Genomic DNA, 21,197 nt, shown 5'->3' on the forward strand with positions numbered 1-21,197 from the left:
CGCAAGTCCACACTGAGTAGAGGAATCCACTGCACCATCTTCTCCTTCTGGACCACTTTATCATATTGTGGCCTGAGGATGAGGACAATTTTCTTGGATAAGCGCAGCTGACCACCTGCCCCCTTGACTAATGCCTACCTTGGCTTCTTATAGCTAGCTGTAGGGTGCTGTCTGGGTGGGTCCAGAGAGTGGCCAAGGCTTCATTGGAGAAGGGGGAGGTACCATCTGCCTTCAAGGAGGTGGTGGTGATGGTGCATCTCTTCCTTAGAGGACCTCTCTGGACCCAGAAGTGTTAGACAACTGTTGCCTAATGGCAAATGTCCCTTTTGGGCAATGTGCTTGAGAACATGGCAGTTGTCCCGCTTCAGGCATGCTTCAAGGAGACTGGAAATGTGGATCCATTTCAGTCTGGCTTCAGGCCTGGTTGATGACATTTGTTAGGAGAGAGATGTGAGGCGTGCAGTTATGCTAATTCCACTTGCGAGACTCAGCAGCCCCAGATTATATCCTGATCTCAATGCTGGGGATACACATATATACATTCACACAACATATATTGACCACAACCACTATGGGCGTGAGTTACTTGGGTCCTTATGACTGTTTGGCATGAAGGCTGCATTGACAAAGTCAGCTGTGCTACACACACTTACCTGAGAGTAAGCCCCCTTGAAAACCATGGCACTTCCTCCTAAATACACATGCACGGAGTGCCTTTACAGCATAAATGTTAAAATAGGAACACGTGCACCTGTAAAATTTCTCCCAGCTTCCAAGTTCTTTAAGGAACACAAGCTTAGTTCCAGGGAGCTGACAGTATTTAGACCTGCTCTACACATAAGTGGGAAGAAGTTGTATGTTTGTCATAAGAATTCAGACTCTTACTCCATGGTTAATAACACACTTTGTGTTTATGAACGAAGAATTCTGGTTGTGTTTGTGTCAACTACTCCCACTCTGAGGATGGAAATGGAAAACCCCGTTTTCTGAATCTCCCTGCCTTACCAGAGGATCTGGGTCCACCAACTGTTGTCTCATGTCTCCGGTTACGTGCTTTTCCGTGCCCATCCCATATTCTCACCTGTCTTTTCAGAGGCCAGAAACTTCATCACCACAATGTGCTTGACAGGGAGAGTAGGGGGAGCAATATTTCCTGGTGGTGTTCCTTTAATCCAACCCCCTCCCCCACTTCCCTTCCTTGTACCTCTTCTCCAGAGTTTTAAGCAATTTACATTTCAGAGAAAAGGGATTTTGGATTAGAGCTCACCTGCACAAATCATCAAAATCACATGGTGAGGTTCTTTCCCAATTACAGTATAGCAGGTAGCATGTGGGTAGCTGCATTTTCTGAGCACTCCCAACATATTATAGAAGCAAACCCTTATCATGTAGCAAAGTAGCACATCGGGGAGAAAGCTAGACAAGAGCTAGTTGTCCATGTGCAGGGAGGTTACATATATATTTAACTTGAGGGTGCACTAAAACAAAACAAAACAAAACAAAACAAGCCGTCTTCCCCAGTTGCTGTCAGAAATGGCACCATCCTAGAATTCAGCCATGTGATTTTCTTTAGTTTCAACACTGCACTGATAGCCCAGTGTATTTGGTGATCATTTGGGTTTAAAATATCTTAATAAACTGTTTGAGTGGGGGGCTGAAGGAAGCCCTTTCTTTTCCCTTTTGAGCCTGTTTTGAGTTTTGCCAGCTGGCAGCTTGGAGGCAGGCTCCTGGCTTTTCCACTCCACCAACAGTTCCTTCTGCATCTCTGTAGGCAACTCGGAAAAGGTTTGGGGATCAATACTGGGAGGGAGGACAAGTTTTGAACCATCTTTCCAACCTTCGTTGCTGGCTTCTTTGTCTGGGTGTTTCTGCCCCTCTGGAATGCAAAGCTGCAGAAAAGAAGGCTGAGATGGAATAGGAGGCGAGCTTTTAACTCGCACAGTAGTGTCAGCAATTGAGGCATTTTCACCAGTCTCTAGAAGGCAGCTGGGAGTACAAGTGTTTACAGCTAGCGGTGGCTTGTCATTGGTGGATGCCATGCCCCCACATGCCAAAGAGCTTATGTCCTGTTGGATGTCTCCAGAAATCAAAGACGCATGGCTCGTTTGGTCTTGTGCCTTAGCCATCATTCCTTCCCTTGGGACCCATAATGTTTGTTCCTGTAGAGATGCTATAGAATCTCCTCTCATTTGGCTAGAAATAATCTCCTCCTTAATGTCTGCTGGAAGCTGGTTAAACACGTTGCAGTCAATGCCATCAGGAAGCAAATGAAGCGGAAACTCAAGAAGGCCAGTATCTTTCGGGAGGTCTGGGGACTCCAGTCGACTTTTTATAGCATCCCTCACCTCTGATGAAGCTTCACAGCAGTCCAGCTTATCTCCTGAAGTTATTCGTCCTGCACCCATACCTTCTGTTTCCTGCAACACAAATGGCACAATTTTTTGTGCAAGAACATTATTTGCCAACCTGGTGCTCTGAGCAGATATTTCGGACTACAGCTTCCACCAGCCCCAGCCTGGCTGCTGCAGAGTTAGTCAGTAAATAACACAGTTTAAAGCTGGGGCTAACTCTTTATTAGCGAAGCACGATACTCAAGAGACTTGGCTGGGTTTCGGGCCTAATGAGCACAGCAGCCCATACCCTGTAGTAGGGCCTAATCCATGAAATAAGTTGCCATGACTAAAGCTCCCCACCTTCCCCTCTCCAGCGCTTCTTGCAAGCAATCAGAGACTGCACCTGTGTGCGGTCTGTATTTGCTCCTCCTGTTTCACATCTCTCCTGGTTCTGCAAGTCAGTGTCGGAGTACTGAGGAGTACTGCTCTGATGAGAAATGGTGGGAGCTTCCCCCTCCCCCTGACCAGGATCCTGAAGCTGCCCAGGAGCAGTGGAGCAGTATAGATTTGGAACAGTGGTTTGCAGAGGGACATAGTTTGGAACACAACAGCTGGGCAGAACTAAGTGGGGGACAGCTAGGAGGAGAAGAACTGGAAGAGAGAGAGAGCTAATAGACTCTCTCTTGCTGGGAAGTGTCCAGCCTATCAGCCCAAGGCCACATAAGGCCAGCAGGTAAGGTGGCTATGCAAAAAGCATGGTGGCTGTGAGATCAGATTGCAGGGCGGCAAAGTGACTAGGGGGGAAGTGGGTGGAAACCTTAATTGGGAGCACTTTCATTCTGATAATCAATGCTTTGTTCTTTTGCTGTGATCATTAAAAACTCTTTAAATGGTAAGAGACTCTCTTTGCTGTGTCCTGCTTATCTACAGCCTGGGGGGGGGGGGAGTTCCCAAAGCCTGACAGTTGGGGAGAGGGGAGCTTGTCACAGCAGGGAGGGGGGGAGACACCTATAACTTCACCAGCCTGACTCATCTCTGCCTCTTGACTTCCCTCCTTCCACTCTCCTGCTTCAGCTTCTGCCTCTCATTCTTGACTTCTCTCTGCTACAGACTGTCCCAACTCACTGAGCCCTGTTGCTGGCCCCCCAGCCAGTTCCTCCCACCATTCCTCTGCATCCAACCAGTCCATTACACTGGCTAGAGCTGATGGGAGTTGTAGTCCAAAACATTTGCAGACAGCATTAGCTTGGCAAAGGTAGATTGAGATACCCAACAAGCATCATTCAGTTGACTGTCAATCTCTTCTAATTGCTCCTTGAACTGTACTCTTGTGAGTAAGTCCAGAAATATTTTCACTAGTCTGCCTCCTCTACACATATGTTACTCTCATTCATATATATATATAACTGCTGTTGAGATCTGTGCCAGAATTCTGATAGGGACCAGGGTTAGCCAACCTGGTGCCCTCCATATGCTGTTGGATTCAACTACCATCAGTCCCAGCCAACATGGCCAATGGTCAGGAGATTGTGAAGTTATAATCCAGTGGGCACCAGCTTGGCCACCACTGACCTATACTGTATTTGTGGTGGCGACACGTCCAATACCAGCAGGCAGAACTGGTGTACTAGATGAGATTCTTATTCACAAAGTATAGGTGAGGAGCTCAGCTCTTTTTTGGGTGAATTTAAGTAAACATTTCTTTGGGACAGGGCAGGCAACATATCTCATTACAAAAAGAAATACAGTTATGAACTTACATGAATGACTTTGCTGCAGCTGGAAGAGGGTGGTGAACGAGTTAAATAAAACCCAATAGTCTGCTTGGCGGAAGCAGGAGGGGCCTTGAGGCTGGAGAAGCAGACGTTCAGGAGCGTCAGATGAAATGGAAGTTGCACGTTTATCATCTTATGAAACAGTTTCATCAGGAGAGCAACCAGGTGTGTCTTGACTTTGGAGTCACCTGGATGTGAACATTAAAGCAGGAGAAACCCACCCTGAAGTTGCACACGCTTTACAGGGCCGAACAAGATATGCACTATAATTCCAGTAAAGATCATCTATACTGGGGGAGACGGCATGGTACCCTCTGGATGTTGGGACTCCCACCACCCCTGGCCAGCATAACAAATGGTCAGGGACCGTGAGAGTGGAGGACACCAGATTGGCTAATGCCAATTTATAATGTATGGTACTTGTAACAATGATGCCTCCAATATCCGTTGCCAGAGCTGGCACGCTGGCACCCAATGCTCAGTTCCAGGTTTCTATGAGCGCAGGGAAGTTCTTTGCTTGGATGGGATACAGGGGTGGTCTGAAGCCCAGGATGCAGAGAAGCAAAAAATTGAAAACAATATATAGGGAGCCTGGATGCAAGGCAACTGATAGGTGGGTGTTCAGTAGGGAAAGGGTTAGGCAGAGCTTGTTGCGGACACTCCTGGTCACCAGAAGAGAGTATATTCAGTGGCAACTGGGAGAACCTAAAGCTATCTCTGCCTTACCCCTGCCCCCAAAGTAAATTGAGGAGGGCACCTTGGAGCAGGGAGCATCAGGCTGTCTCCAAAGACCTTGGGCCTTTGCAAGCAGTGATGTCAGACACTTGAAGGCTTGATCTCTTTTGGGGACAGGCCAAGCGATGCTTTCTCATCTCTAGTGCAAAGAGCTGAGACAGAGGAGCCAGGGAGGGAGGCTGAAGGAGAAGAGACAGGGCACTGAGGCAAGGAAAGACTCATAAGAGAAGAAGAAGAAGAGTCTGGATTTGATATCCCGCTTTATCACTACCCTAAGGAGTCTCAAAGCGGCTAACATTCTCCTTTCCCTTCCTCCCCCACAACAAACACTCTGTGAGGTGAGTGGGGCTGAGAGACTTCAAAGAAGTGTGACTAGCCCAAGGTCAACCAGCAGCTGCATGTGGAGGAGCGGGGAAGCGAACCCGGTTCACCAGATTACGAGTCAACTGCTCTTAACCACTACACCACACTGGCTCAGAGGAGACTCTGAAGATACTTCGCAGTCTTTACAGCCGGGAGAGTCTGTATGTTATGATGGAGGGAGGGAGGGAAGGGTGCTAGGAACAAAGAGACAAGGTAGATAAAAAATGGTTGCTACCAGTAGGCCTGGGATGAAGAAGATACTGAACTTACTCCCAAAGAAACATCATGACTGCAATCCTAACACATTGTCATGCCTAGGTAATTGCTGCTCTTTGCTGTAGGGAGACTGGATGCTTTTCTCCTTAGTTGGGGTTCCTCAAGTGGTTTAAATGACCGCACTTCATTGCATAATAGTGCTTGATTAGAATGAAATGCAAAATGAATGTTGATCTGGGTCACGTACACTGCTCTCCCCAGTGCAAGGCCAACATGTGAACCACTACACCACCCTTTTCCAGCTCACTGTCAGCTAATACTGGTAAACAGGGTATTGTGCTATGTGCTGGTGCCTGTGTGGGTGTGTAGGGAGGCATTATGTAATGGATCAAGATGCAGGCAGTTTTCTGCCTTCCTTGGAGGAATTGCTATGGCTAGTGTGATGAGCCTCTGCACCTCAGTTGTTTGGAAATGTACCCAGTGTTAGCGCTACTCACAGAAGACCCATATAAATTAATGGGCCCAACTAACCTAGCTCCATTAATTTTAATGAGTCTACTCGAAGTACAATTTCGCTGGACACAATTCTTCTGATTGGTTATTTGCACTTAAAAGCCTTAATGGAACAGTCCCAGGTCAGGATACAAAAATCTCGCAACTGCAGCAAGCACAAAATCATAATAAACCTCAGAAAATAAAGCCACAAAACTAACTGGTTACAAAACCAAACCAGGCAGAACAGAAAAGCAACCCAGCAAGGAGGGAAGGGGCTCAACTCAACCGAAGCTCCAAGGAGTGTATCTTGACCAATCATTGAAAAGCATGCAATGGTGGCGCAAGACGCATCTTGAAGGAGAAGTCCCCCCTCCCACCCCACAAAGGCAAGTTACCTGTTCCGATCCTCTGGACCACATGCGATGGAATGGGGCACTGGCGGCTCTCCCGATTAAACCATTTATTGGTAGGGGAAAACTGCCGGATTGTTAATCTTATGGTATGTGGCTTTCTTCCATCCTTGTATAACCTAACCAAAATGAACAAACAAACAAACATGGAGAAGCAGACAGAGGTTGACATACCCACCATTTTCCAAACATCTCAGTTTCCCCTGGCTCAAGAAAACTAAACAGTATCAAGCATTTTTACAGCACGGCAGGAATATTCCAAGCGCTTCAGCTACGTGGATAGGTGGGTGACGTCCCCACCCCATCAAGGGCCACATTGTTTTGGGAGGTAATTTTATGGGGGCCACAAACTCTGTGTGTGTGTGTGTGTGTGTGTGTGTCAGTGTCAGGGCTGGGGAAGTTTCTTCAGCCAAATGAGAGAAAGCAACACTTTATTGACACTACTAAACAAAGTGCTTTGGATTATGGCTGAGATTCAAATTTACTGGCCAGAGCATCCTGTGCAGGCTTCCTCACATGTTTTTGGCCATGTTTTTGGCCTACAACTCCCATGATCCCTAGCTAGCAAAATCAGTGGTCAGGGATGATGGGAACTGTCGTCTCAAAACATCTGGAGGGCTGAGTTTATGAGGAAGCCTGATCTTGTGAGTGGCTCCTGCTGGCAAAAAGAGGGGGTGGGATGACTTTTGCCAATCACCCTTTCCTCCTGTAGGTCCTTTGCCCCTAGAAAACCTGTTCTGGAGTGAAAAGCTTCTGGGAAATGATATACAATGAGATGAAAAAGATGTTGAAATATACATTTATTAAGAAACCAGAAGCATTTTTACTTGGCATTGTAGGAGATGATATTAATAGAAAGGATTGTAAGTTGTTTTTATATGCAACGACAGCAGCAAGAATATTATTGGCACAAAAATGGAAGCAAGAAGAACTACTGACGAAAGAAGAATGGAGGATGAAGTTGATGGACTATGCAGAATTAGATAAATTAACAGGAAGGATTCAAAACCTGCAGGATCAGAGATTCTTAGAAGACTGGAGTAAATATATGAACTATCTGAAAAGTAACTGTGATGAACAGATTATGCTAGTAGGACTGCAAGAAGTTTTGTAAGGTGAATTATTTGAAATATTGCAAGAAAGACTATGAAGAGAATTATTAGTTAAGGATAATTAAATGTAATATAGAAATTAAGAAATGCATAATAAGTGATAAAGAACGGAAAATCATCAGAGGTGTTGATGGAAGTCTAAAAACATTATATAAGATGAGAAGTTATGTTGTATAACTGTTGGAACTGATATGTTAAAATATGTGGTGTGTGGGTGTGTGTGTGTGTACACACACACACACACACACACACACACACCCTGTTCTGGAGGACTAGGGGACAGCATAAGAGGTCATGCAGAAGCCTGCTCAAGGGACATTGGTGGAAATGCCACATCACCTCTGATTCCAGTGGAATCCTCCACTGGCCTCCAGTTCCCTCTGTGAATGGAAGTAGCCCATTCCCTCCTGGGTGACCTTTGGGGGGGGGGCAAGTGTCAAGTGCCAGTGGTGGGCGGAGCAACAGAACCGACTCTTGATTTGACCACACAAAAGCCAATAGCTTCTGCATGGACACACGCCAATCTCCATTTTCCATCCTGGCAGGGAAAAAGCATGATCACAGCACAGGGAGATGTTCCAGCCACGCAACAGCATTCGAGGAGACTGTTGAGAGGCAAGACCTGGGGAGAGGAAGCCTGGCCTGGCAAGAGGCCCAGAGAGAGAGAGGCTTGGAGGGGTGGCATTTAGGCCCTGTGCTTGCAGGTCCCCAGTCCTGCTTGATTTGAATGCAAGAACCATTGGCAGGACAAATGACACACACATGCATGATGATAGCCAAGTAAAATACACCGTATTTTTCGCCCTATAGGGCGCATCGGCCCATAGGGTGCACCTAGGTTTTTTTGGGGGGGGGGGAATAAAGAAAAAAAAATTCCCCCCAGGTGCGGGGCTGGGGCGGGGGAAGCCCAAGCTTCCCCGACCCCAGCCCCCAGAACAGGGTGCTACCCGCAAGCCTAGGGAGCCCGGCAGGAACTCCCACGGGCTCCCAAGGCTTGCGGAGAGCTGCCCGAAGCCCGGGGTGCGCTCCGCTGCGCTCCCCACGTTTCGGGCTGCAGACTGCTGTCCGCAAGCCTTTGGAGCCCGGCAGGAACTCCCGTAAGCTCCCAAGGCTTGCGGATAGCTTCCTGAAGCCTGGAGAGCGAGAGGGGTCGGTGCGCACCGACCCCTCTCACTCTCCAGGCTTCAGCGAAAGCTTGCATTCGCCCCATAGGACGCACACACATTTCCCCTTCATTTTTGGAGGGGAAAAGGTGCATCCTATAGGGCAAAAAATACGGTGCATATTTTATAAGAGATATTTCAGCTTAAGCCGAGGCGCATCTCTTCTGATAAGATACTCCACAGTAAGGTCACCTGTCTAGAAGACTAGCGAGCAGCTCTTCAATTTTCTTTTTCACTTCGGCTTCGGAAGAGCACTTTCTAAAGGAGTCTTCATCACTGAGAGACTGCAGAACATTAAAAAAAAATTACGGTAATTGTTAAAACCACAGAAACAACAAATGGGGCGGGGGGAAATTTGAAGGTCTTAATTGGAGGAAACCATGGACTTGTACATTCTGCACAGGCTGATTTTTCACCCAACTGTCTTTGTTCTTTAAGATTTTGCATGCTGTGAAATCACCTTTGAGATATTGCGTTTGGGGAAACCAAATACGGTAAGTCAAACTTCTGATGAATCACAGCCAAGCTAGTACCAAACGTATTGCTCTGCTTTCCTTTGGACCACATCAGTGAGGCCGAGAGGGGGGTCTTGTCATCTGGGCAGCCCAGGACCTCCAGACACACTGCCCAGGCTTGTGCCCTGAGGAGGTCATTTTGTTGCTGCTAACGCAATGGTGTGACTTCACCCCCAATAGCACACTCCATTGTCTCTTGAGACAGACAGATCCCAACAACAAGAAAACTCAGGCAGGGAGGTAGGGAGAGTCACTCTCTCCAGATATCTCTGTCTGGCCCTCAGGACTCTTCTTGGGCCACAACCCTCAACATCCCTACTAACCCTCAACATCCCTACTGAATGTCCATTTCAAAGCTTTTGTCGGGATGGAAATTATTTAATCTGTGATAATGCCTCTTGGGGACGCAGGTGGCACTGTGGGTTAAACCACAGAGCCTAGGGCTTGCCAATCAGAAGGTCGGTGGTTCAAATCCCCGTGACGGGGTGAGCTCCCATTGCTTGGTCCCTGCTCCTGCCAACCTAGCAGTTTGAAAGCACCTCAAAGTGCAAGCAGATCAATAGGTACCACTCCGGCGGGAAGGTAAACAGTGTTTCCGTGTGCTGCTCTGGTTCACCAGAAGCGGCTTAGTCATGCTGGCCACATGACCCAGAAGCTGGACGCCGGCTCCCTCGGCCAATAAAGCGAGATGAGCGCCGCAACCCCAGAGTCGGTCACGACTGGACCTAATGATCTGGGGTCCCTTTACCTTTACTTTTTAATGCCTCTTGGGGAGAGGTAGGTCTGTATTGAAACAGCTGGTGTGTGTGTGGATGGAATAGAACCTATGACACAGAATCTAGATTTGCATCCATTGCTCTGCCCATCTTTGCCTCTGGCCTTTGTCTGCCATGAAGGAATGTGGGACCTGGCCTGAGAAAGTATTATCCACCCCCAGTGACTAGGGCATGGCAGAATGTTGAGAACGGAGGCAGAGAAGAAGAAGAGGAGGAGGAGGAGGAGGAGAAGTTTGGATTTGATATTCCGCTTTATCACTATCCGAAGGAGTCTCAAAGCGGCTAACATTCTCCTTTCCCTTCCTCCCCCACAACAAACACTCTGTGAGGTGAGTGGGGCTGAGAGACTTCAGAGAAACGTGACTAGCCCAAGGTCACCCAGCAGCTGCATGTGGAGGAGCAGAGACGTGAACCCGGTTCACCAGATTACAAGTCTACCGCTCTTAAACACTACACCACACTGGCTCTTGTGAAGACCTTGAGCACCTGCATTTTCCTTTATACCTGAGGGAGCCCCGATGGGCTGACTGGGGAATCATCTTCTCCCCAGCTGAGCTTCTGGATATGTTGGGCAACTGAAGATCCCAACTCTCTCTCTAGGATCGCAGCCGGGCACGTCTGAAGGTCACGCACCGTGGTGAGTCCCAGCGTCGCAAGGCGCTTTGCTGTTTTATAGCCGATACCTGCACAAGAGAAATTGTTCACTCTACAAGTACAGGGGAGTGAAAATCTCTCAGCGGACTGGCATGAAATGGAATGGAATGCTGGCCTTGAACTAGGAAGTCCTCAATTCAAAGACAGCAGGAGGCTTCGGGCATGTCCACAAGCATATTTATTTATTTGAAAGCAAACTCAGGAAGTCCCCTTAGTATGTAAAAACTGGTCCCTTATTTCTGAACGGCCTTTTTTGCTTCCAGATTGATAGGTATTCGGCCACTAAGAAAGGTAACAATGTGTGTACATAATAGGACCTGTAAAAGGGTAAAAGAGTATTGGGAAATAATTCATAATGAATTTTAAAAAAAAGTTTAAAAGTGCTTTTCCAAAAAACCAAACCAAACCAGAGTCCTTTTCGTTGGGGATAATTCAGATTAAAATTCCCAGCTGTCCAAATAAGTTATTTATGTATGCCACGACTGCAGCCTGTGTTTTGTTAGCCCCAGAATGGAAAGCAAGCGAGGTCCCAATTAAAGAAGAATGGCAACTTAAACTGATGGAATACGCGCAGCTTGCGGACCTAACATACAGAATAAGAGAAAAAGAAGAATATACGTTTAAAGAAGATTGGAAAATGTTTATTGAGTATGGTGGGGCGGGATTGTGTACACTTGAAAACATTGACAGCATTATGATAAATTCAACAGTGTAAATAAGTTTTGACGGATGTAATAATGGAATAGTGAACGGTTTTGTTTATGTAAAATATGCAGGGATTTATGATATGAAAAATGAACCGTGGAAAGAGAAGAAGGGAAATCAATGAAGTTGTTTAAATGAATATTTTAAATTGTAAAACAGAAAATTTAATAAAAAATTATACACAAAAAACACACAATGTGTGTACAGAATAAACCAAGGTAGAATTTCTCTTTTCCCACCACCCACTCAAAAGAAGAAACCTCTTCCCCAATCCCCCTCCTCTTAATCCTAACCTATACAGGTGAGTGCACCTGTGTAACTGGAGCAGAGGAATCTCCCCATCTTACCAGGCACTTTCATGACGTTGTCAAGGCTGTTCATGAGGTCCTGCCGACCCTCCGGCAACAGAACAGTTTGCTGGTTTGGTTTAAAGGTCCCGGACACCAACTTGGAGAGTAATTTGTTAGTTGCCACTCCTGCACAGCCTGTGAGGCCCAGCCTGGTGTGCATGGCTGCTCTCAACTCCGCTGCCACCTGAGACCCCACAGCCAATCGTATGTGCACTGGATCATGTAAATCGACAGCTGAGAAGCAAACAGAAAGAGTTATGAAGAGGTCACCTAACAGGCCAAGCAACCTCGCTTAGGAAGGGCAAGGTACTTACTCTGATTGTTATATACATGGCCTGAGACAGAGATTTGAGAAAAGGCATCTTTTTTCCATTGTCCCAGCCTTTTTTCGACCATCTCAGTGATGTCTACAAAATTTTCATCCAATCCAAGCCTTTCCACCAGGGGAGTAAATTCTTCCAACAGTGCTGTAAACAAAACAACCAAGTGTTTAATTGAGTTAGTGGAGGGTTTACAGGGAGATGCAGGTGGCTAAACCACTGAGCCTCTTGAGCTTGCTGATCGGAAGGTCGGCGGTTCTAATCTCCGTGACGGGGTGAGCTCCTGTTGCTCTGTTTCAGCTCCTGCCAACCTAGCAGTTCGAAAGCATGTCAGTGCAAGTAGATAAATAGGGACCACTGTGGCGGGAAGGTAAATGGCGTTTCTGTGCACTCTGGCATTCGTCATGATGTCCCGTTGCGCCAGAAGCAGTTTAGTCCTGCTGGCCACATGACCCAGAAAACTGTCTGTGGACAAATGCTGGCTCCTTTGGCCTGAAAGCGAGATGAGCGCTGCAACCCCATAGTCGCCTTTGACTGGATTTAACTGTCCAGGGGTCCTTTACCTTTACCTTACAGGGAGAAGAAGAAAATTAATACCTCCTTAATAGAAAAATCCAATGCTCATCACAGACTGCTGCCCATAGCCTAGGCCTGACACTTTTTGACAAGGTTGCCTAATATTTCTGAACTGCTCATTTGAGGAACCCTTAATCACCTTCTCTTTGACTGAACATGAATAGAGGCAGATGGGTCCAAGTCCAGACCTGAAGGATGCACTTTTCAGCTCAGGGTCCCTACAGACAGCAGCCTGGGTTGGAAGCTAAACATAAACACAGGAATGCATTGCTCTGTTGATGTAAGGAAAGTCGGAAGGCCAGCCCACCATAATGTCTACCATACCTGATCAATCCAGATCAAAATTATTTTTCTAGTAAAATAATTATTCTTCTATTTTATTTTCATTCTGCCCATTCTCACAGCAACCATGTTACTGTATTGACCCCAATATAAGCCACACTCCCCGCCCCCCCCCCAATTCCAACTATGAAAAGTGCAGCTTAAATTCACAACCTTACAAAAATTGGCTTTTACGGTATCGCTGCTGAAACAGACATACGGCAAAACGGAACAGGTGTGAGTGCCTGCGGAATTTTAATGGAGTGGCTTATATTCAGGTATTGTCTTTTTTTCTGTCCCCCCCTTGAATTTTAAAGGTGTGGCTTATTTGTGGGTGTGGCTTATATTCGGGCCAAACGGTATATGGAGCACTTTAGACTGGAAGCAACAGTGAGACAATGCCTCTTGCTTAAGGAGACCTGGGGGAGTTGATACGAGTCGGCACTTCCACCCACAGCTTCCAAGTCAAAAGCCAACGCAATAAACATCTCCTTTGCAAGGCCGATTGCAATGAACAAGTTTTGGGTGGCAGCTGAATGCTCAGGCCCTAATCCCAACCCCACTGCATTACTTCTGAGTAGACATGGGCAGGCTTGAGCTGTGACTTATTTCCCCAGGCTTTGATGAGAGGATCGCTGCCATGATTCTGCAGGTTGTATGTTATTCCACAAATGACAACATTTTGGAGGTCCCAAGTCGCAAGGTGGTTAGATTGGTCTCAACTAGGGCCAGGGCCTTTTCAGTACTGGCCCCGACATGGTGGAACGCTCTGTCACAAGAGACTAGGGCCCTGTGGGACTTGACATCTTTCCACAGGACCTGCAAGACAGAGCTGTTCCGCCTGGCCTTTGGTTTGGAATCAGTCTGCCCCTTATGTTTCCCTCCCCTTATGGTTTTGCTCTATGGGCTACTTTTAAAATGAGGCTGCATTTTAAATTGCATTTCAACCTGTATTTTAAATTGGTTTGTTTTTTTCCTATTATGTTTTTACTGTAATTTTACTGGTGTTAGCTGCCCTGAGTCCGGCTCTGGCCGGGGAAGGTGAGGTATAAATAAAATTTATTATTATTATTATTATTATTATTATTATTATTATTATTATTATTACTACTACTACTACTACTACTACTATTATTATCTCCCTGCACCCAACCTGTTTTCACTGTGCATTGATTTCAATGCACTCTGGGACTGCTTCAGCCATGAAGAGACAGAAAGAAATACTTTAAATGCAATAAAAGAGAAAGTTTTGTTAAGTTTCAGGGCCTTTACTACTCCAACTTTATATTTCAAGGGAGTAAGCTGTCGATGAGGGATGCGTCTGCTTCCAGGAGATGCACACATCACAAGGCAACTTTATGACATCACCACAACAGTACCTTGGGAAGATTCCTCAAGTCCCGAGGTCCCCAGCCAATGCCCACACATTACAACGAAAGTAGGAGGAGCAAGAGGGGAAGTTCTGGAGGTGTGGGACACAAGCTGTTTCCACAGCTGAAGCCTATGCACCTCATCTTTTCCCTGCTGGTGCATGACTCCTGAAGCCCCTTCAGAGCTCGCATCCTTTCCTTATCTGCTCTTGCCTAGTGGGCTTCACATCTCCTGACCACCTTGCTCTCAATACTGTTTGCACCTGCAAAGGTTTTGGGGCCGTCACACTGCTTCATTTCCAATTGGTACACATTTCATAATATTCCAGTATATCTGAAGGAGCGTCTCCACCCTCATTGTTCTGCCCGGACACTGAGATCCAGCACTGAGGGCCTTCTGGCAGTTCCTTCACTGCGAGAAGCCAAGTTACAGGGAACCAGGCAGAGGGCCTTCTCGGTAGTGGCGCCCTCCCTGTGGAATGCCCTCCCACCAGATGTCAAAGAGAACAGCAAATACCAGACTTTTAGAAGACATCTGAAGGCAGCCCTGGTTTAGGGAAGCTTTTAATGTTTGATGTATTACAGTATTTTAATATTTTTTTGGAAGCCGCCCAGAGTGGCTGGGGAAGCCCAGCCAGATGGGCGGGGTATAAATAATAATAATAATTATTATTAATTATTATTATTATTATTATTATTATTATTATTATTATTATTATTATTATTATTATTTCCTAGTGAAATTACTCAATCTGTCATACTACGCACAAATCTTCTGGTTTATTTTTCTTGCTGTGCTTTAGCCCCTCTGGACAACAATAACATGGCAGTGTCAGGGGAAGCATTTCAGAGCAACTAGGAAAGCAGAGTAAATCCACCACTAACCCAACTTTGTGTCCAGAACACAAAATAAACCTGCAATAGAAACCTAGTCTGCAGGGGTCCTATAAAAGGAAGCTATGAAGCTATCCTATGACAGCTCAGATTATTTGCCCTTATGGCCCAGTGTATTCTACTCTGATTGGCAGTGGCTCTTCAGGGTCTCAGGAAGAGAGCATTTTACATCACTAACTATCGGATCTTTTTAACTGGAGAGGCTAAATACTGAGCCTGGGACCTTCTGCAGGTAGAGTGCATTCTTATTTTTATTCTTATTTACACCCCATCCATCTTGCTGGGTTTCCCCAGCCACTCTGGGTGGCTCCCAACAGAATAAAAGCACAATAAAACATCAAACATTGTCAAGAGGCTTGACAACCATATGTCAGGAGTGCTCTGATGGTGTTTCCTGCTTGGCAGGGGGTTGGACTCGATGGCCCTTGTGGTCTCTTCCAACTCTATGATTCTATGATTCTATGATTAAAAACTTCCCAAAACAGGGCTGCCTTCAGATGTCTTCTAAAAGTCAGATAGTTGTTTATTTCCTTGACATCTGATGGAAGGGTGTTCCACAGGGCAGGCACCACTACCGAGAAGGCCCTCCGCCTGGTTCCCTGTAACCTAAGGTTACCAGATGTCCCCGTTTCCCGGAGACAGTCCCTGGATTTACAATCCATTGAAGTTGAAAAGTGTCCCCGGATTCATTGAAAAAAATCTGGTAACCTTACTGTAACCTCACTTCTCACAGGGAGGGAATTGCCAGAAGACCCCCAGGGTTGGACCTCAGGGTCCTTGCTGGAGCTGGAGATGCTCCTTCAGATATACTGGGCCAAGGCTGTTTTTAGGGCTTAAAAGGTCAGCACCAACACTTTGAATTGTGCTTGGAAACATACTCTCCTAATTGGATATACTGTAGTCCCTTCCCCAGGTCATAGAGGTGAGATCTGTACTCATGACTGAACCCCTGGGATAAAAAGGTAAAGGGACCCCTGACCATTAGGTCCAGTCGTGGCCAACTCTGGGGTTGTGGCGCTCATCTCGCTTTATTGGCCGAGGGAGCCAGTGTACTGCTTCCGGGTCATGTGGCCAGCATGACTAAGCCGCTTCTGGTGAACCAGAGCAGTGCACAGAAATGCCGTTTACCTTCCCACCCGAGTGGTACCTATTTATCTACTTGCACTTTAACGTGCTTTTGAACTGCTAGGTTGGCAGGAGCAGGGACTGAGCAACGGGAGCTCACCCCGTCGCGGGGATTCAAACCGCTGACCTTCTGATCAGCAAGTCCTAGGCTCTGTGGTTTAAGCCACAAGTTAGCACAAAGTTTGCCAATTCCACATTGTTAAAAACTGTCAAGGTGATAATACCTGTAAACTTATAAGACATTTCCCGGTATTTTGTCAGATCCTCTCCATTTACCAGCACCAGTTCTGGACACTTTTCTTTGGCTTCTTTCACAGACATGCACTTCTTGACTCCAGCATTTCTGGCTTCATAATTGCAGGTGACCATCAGGTATTTCTGTTGCACACCTGGAAGAGGCAGAAATGAAGCAGCTGAAATGAACAATCCGTTTGGAGTTTTCAACATGCCAAAGTATATTTCAGTAACTCGCATGGTACTGCTTTTCTCCTCTTTTTTTAATTTCCAAGATTAATTTCCAACACAAATCAATGCATAGTTAAGCAGAAGCAAGTTGCACTGTGTTCAGTGGGTCTTATTCCCTAGCAAGTGTGTTTAGGATTGCAGCCTGCATTTTTGGCTAATGGAAGCTTAACTGCACAACCTTTGACATATTTTGAGAAGCTAAAACACAAATATATTAAAAGTCGGTTCATTGGAAACATTTAAGAAAAACAAAATATTTATTTGGGCTTCCATCAGAGCAGAGTTACAGGTAATACTTACTTGGGGAAAATGAAAAATGCAGGCATACCCTGATTTTCAATGTGCACACAGAAGAGCAGTCAAGTATGAGATTACCTAAAGGTTTGCTTCTTAATTCAGGATTGCAGATCATTTCCACCTGCGCATAAAAACAATCCAGGTCAAAGTGCACAATGATTCGGTGCTGAGAGCTTCCCGCTGATGCCACTTTGCCATGACAAGCTGCAGTGAAAGGTCAAAACAGAGATTAATTCATTTTTCATGTTTTCGCCACCAAGTGCTAAAGCATGTTAACATTTTAGCAGCTGTAACTACAGTTACCGGTGTTCTATTGGCCCTGCTCCTGCAATTCTAACAGCAGCCTTCTAAGCAACAGATATTTGGAAAGGAAGCTTCTCTTACTATAGGGACAAGAACATCTTCCTGCTAAATTTTGGGGCCTCAAGCTGCTGTTTTAAGGGAGCAGCAAGGAGGAAAAGTATTAATCCATGATGCAAAGAATTCACAGACATTCAGATTCAAGCAAACTTGTTAACAACAACAACAACTTATACCCCACCCATCTGGCTGGGCTTCCCCAGTCACTCTGGGCAGCTTCCAAAAGGAACACAATAAAACAACAGACATTAAAAACTTCCCTAAACAGGGCTGCCTTCAGATGTCTTCTAAAAGTCAGGTAATTGTTTATTTCCTTGACATCTGGTGGGAGGGCGTTCCACAAGGTGGGCGCCACTACCGAGAAGGCCCTCTGCCTGGTTCCCTGTAACCTCACTTCTCACAGGGAGGGAACCACCAGAAGGACCTTGGCGCTGGACCTCAGTGTCCGGGCAGAACGATGGGGGTGGAGACGCTCCTTCAGGAATACTGGGCTGAGGTCAAGGGGTCTCCTCCTTGCATCTCACAGAGGATTCAGCACGATTGACCCTTACTTGCCATCTTTGTAACCTGCAACAGTGGCGTAGCGTGGGGGGTGCGGGGGCCCCGGCCACACCGGGCGCAACATCTGGGGGTTAGGGTTAGGGGGCGCAAATCCACCGGTTAGGGGGCGCAAATTACTTGCCTTGCCCCGGGTGCTGACAACCCACGCTACGCCACTGACCTGCAACATTCACACCGATTCTGCATGGGGCGGGGCACCCAAAGTGGGGTCCAAAGGTCAAGAGAAAGAGAGAAAGGATGCTGAGGAGATAACATCTTCCTCCATCCCTAGCCAAGAGACATTGATGGGGCAAATGCCTTCCTCAATGGTAATATTGTGAGAAGTAGGCTGCTCCCTCCTTTGCCCCAACCAGATTTGGGGGAAAGCTTACTGCTTTCCCCACCTTATAGCAGTGGTTCTCAAAGTGTGTGGCAGGAGAGGGTGACAGGTGTGATGGGAAGATTCAAGGACAAGGAAACATTTAAACATTTCAGTGTAGTGTTGTATCTATACATATATAGATATTATTTGCAGGCTATGGATGGTTATCTTTTAAAAAATGAGAGCAAGAGCATCAAGTCATACCGAGGGCAATCCTAGTTGTGGTCCTTTTGTTTTCCAATGTATTTCTTATTAAAAAAAATAACCAGTGTGGCATGAGCAATTTCTTATCGTTAAAAGTGTGGCCCAGAAAAAATAATTGAGAGCTGCTGCCTAATGGCACCTCTCTCTGTGTGTGCTCCCAGAAGGGATCCAATACATTTCCTTCTCCACCTCTTTTCTAATGCTGCTCTTCGAAGATGGGCAATAAAATCCAATTAATAATAAAGTAAGAATTAGCACGCCAGTCCGCAGATCTCTTGCACACAGCAGCAGCTTGCACCCATGCATGCACCCCGATGACTGTCCACAGCAGTTTGCAAGTGTGCAGAATTACACTGGTGTTAGTAAACCATTAAGTATTCCTTATTCCATTCTCTCATACTGTTCGCAGCCTGCTTTCTCGAAGGCTAGCAGCGACACCCCCACTCTCACGCTTTATTCCCCTCTAGCTATGCCTTTCTCTTTCTGCAATGAACTCCCTGTATTTTTGAGAGGGCATCAGAAGAGCCTTGCAGGATCAGGCTAGGAGCCCATCTAGTCCCAGGCGCCTATGGGAAGCAGCAGGACCTCTCCATCCCCTCGGATCATTTTTCGTTTGCCCTTTTCTGAACCGCTCCCAGTTCTACAATGTCCCGTTTGGGAAGCGAGGCGACCACAACTGCTCCCAATATCCTTGGGAGAGGCGCCAGCTTTCCAGCTCCCCGGCAGACTAAAGAGGAGCGGGTCCCAATTTTGAATTCGCTTCCCACGCCGCTTTGTACCGAGCTCGGTAGATGGCGCAGTGGAAGCAAAGCAGCAAACCCCCGCCCCCCCAACTGTTCGCCCCTGTTTACATGGGACTCTTCCTCCTCCAGCAGCAAAAGGATCTCTCCCAGGGCTGCCGCCTGGCTCCGGCAGAAGCCAGTCCGGTTCCTCGTCGTCTCCGGACCCCTCCATTAGATGCAAGCGGCGTCTGCTTGGCCGCGGCAAACGGGCGCCACCTTCGCCCGCGCGTTGCGCATGGCCGGCCAGCTGGGAAGGCGGAGTTACGCGAAGAGACTCCCTTCCTTCCTTCCTTCCTCGTTCCGGCGTCTGGTCTCTCTGAGGTCGGCATCGCTTAATCCGGATCTGGCTAAAGTTCAAGATCCTTCCTTTGCCCCGCATCCCTTCATTCCTGTAGGGGAGCGGAGGGCCAGAACATTGCACGCCAGAGAGAAAAGTCGCGTTGGATGGAATGGCGCTGCTTTACTTCCGAGTAAGGCCTGCGTGCAACAATGGATAATCGCCCATGGATGAACCGCTTGCTTCCCAGGGAAAAAAATATCCCGAAGCGATTTCACAGCAAACAAAGCAAGTCCACACGTGAAAACACAATCATATATTTCAAGACAACTTCATATGCTCAGCAGTTTCAAATCCAATACCGATCAAGTAGGCGTCGCGTGGGAATTCTAATTTATGATTATTAGGGCAAGTGTCAATTCGAAAGCGCCTTGAGTCAGGATCAAGCTTCGGTGCTTTATAGGGCAGGTTCACACAAAACATTTAAAGCATATTAAATGCACAATTGAAGCAGATGACTTCAAAATAATCCTGGGAACTATAGTTTGCCCCTCAAGAGAAGGAGAGTTACCAGCACCTTTAACAGGATTCTGGGGGGGGGGGGGACATAGCCCTTTAAATATATGTGATGGGTCTCATATAATCATAAAATCAAAGAGTTGGAAGGGATCGTGAGGGTCATCTATTGTAGCCCAACCAGGAATCTCATGGCAAGTGTATTTAGGATAGCAACACGTGAGAGCAATTAAGCTTGTGTAACAGGTTGTGAGCTTGTTTATGGGGCCTCAAGGTGGATCCGGCACCTCAGCCTTTGCACATTTATATAATCACTTTTAAAAAATTACAGTAAGGCTGGATCAGACCGGATCCACCTAGTATTCTGTCCCCAGCTGCAGACAAGCAAATGCTCCTGGAAACCCACATCACATAAAGCAGAGCATGGTTTAGGGTGAAGATGGTGCCACCCACTTCTGTTTTATTCCCAATAGCAGAGACACCTTCCCTTTGTCTCCACCAGAGACCTCAAAGCCTCCAGTTCCCTTAGTAGGCCAAATTGTGTGGGTTTTGCTTAGAAACAGGATGGCAAATCCTAGAGGAGTCTTGAGGTCATCACAAACAGCTTTTAAGAATCTGCATTGTTGTTGTTTAGTCATGTCCGACTCTTCGTGACCCCATGGACCAGAGCACGCCAGGCACTCCTGTCTTCCACTGCCTCCCGCAGTTTGGTCAAACTCATGTTGGTAACTTCAAGAACACTGTCCAACCATCTCGCCCTTTGCCGTCCCCTTCTCCTTCTGCCCTCCATCTTTCCCAACATCAGGGTCTTTTCCAGGGAGTCTTCTCTTCTCATGAGGTGGCCAAAGTATTGGAGCCTCAGCTTCACGATCTGTCCTTCCAGTGAGCACTCAGGGCTGATTTCCTGAAGAATGGATAGGTTTGATCTTCTTGCAGTCCATGGGACTCTCAAGAGTCTCCTCCAGCACCATAATTCAAAAGCATCCATTCTTCGGCGATCAGCCTTCTTAATCTGCATTATATTCCCCCAAATTATAAACCAGGGCCATGCAGAAAGGTGTGTTTGGAAGGGAATTCAGAGTTCACTGGCAGGCGGAGATAATTCATTTTTAAAATTGCCTTGCACTTCTCCCTGACCCTGTGTATAGGGAAGTCACACACTGGTT

At 46.8% G+C, this 21,197-nt stretch overlaps 1 protein-coding gene across 2 annotated transcripts; it reads right to left on the reverse strand.

The window, feature by feature from the left end:
- Positions 1-885: 885 nt before the first annotated feature.
- Positions 886-19,479, reverse strand: POLI (DNA polymerase iota). 2 transcript variants are annotated; one of them, XM_081212781.1, is made up of 10 exons: positions 19,308-19,479; positions 17,049-17,174; positions 16,433-16,597; positions 11,917-12,069; positions 11,600-11,836; positions 10,398-10,576; positions 8,795-8,886; positions 6,313-6,446; positions 4,094-4,296; positions 886-2,417 (listed from the first exon to the last, which is right to left on the reverse strand). In XM_081212781.1, exons 1-10 carry the CDS (start codon positions 19,408-19,410, stop codon positions 1,611-1,613), a joined length of 2,199 nt encoding a protein of 732 aa, XP_081068907.1. In that variant the 5' UTR covers positions 19,411-19,479; the 3' UTR covers positions 886-1,610. The 2 variants fall into 2 exon arrangements, with proteins under 2 accessions (XP_081068907.1, XP_081068908.1); XM_081212782.1 differs by lacking the exon at positions 19,308-19,479 and adding an exon at positions 17,355-17,531.
- Positions 19,480-21,197: the final 1,718 nt, after the last annotated feature.

Source organism: Podarcis bocagei (assembly GCF_964188305.1).
Source record: "Podarcis bocagei genome assembly, chromosome: 11".
Lineage (NCBI taxonomy): Eukaryota > Metazoa > Chordata > Lepidosauria > Squamata > Lacertidae > Podarcis > Podarcis bocagei.

Excerpts from the sequence above, each read along its gene's own strand:
- POLI (XM_081212781.1), bottom strand. The coding sequence starts at position 19,410 with ATGGAGGGGTCCGGAGACGACGAGGAACCGGACTGGCTTCTGCCGGAG. Across the intron at positions 16,598-17,048 it reads ATTAAGAAGCAAACCTTTAG|GTGTGCAACAGAAATACCTG; the intron begins GTAATCTCATAC and ends TGCCTCTTCCAG. Across the intron at positions 11,837-11,916 it reads CCATGTATATAACAATCAGA|CTGTCGATTTACATGATCCA; the intron begins GTAAGTACCTTG and ends TTTGCTTCTCAG.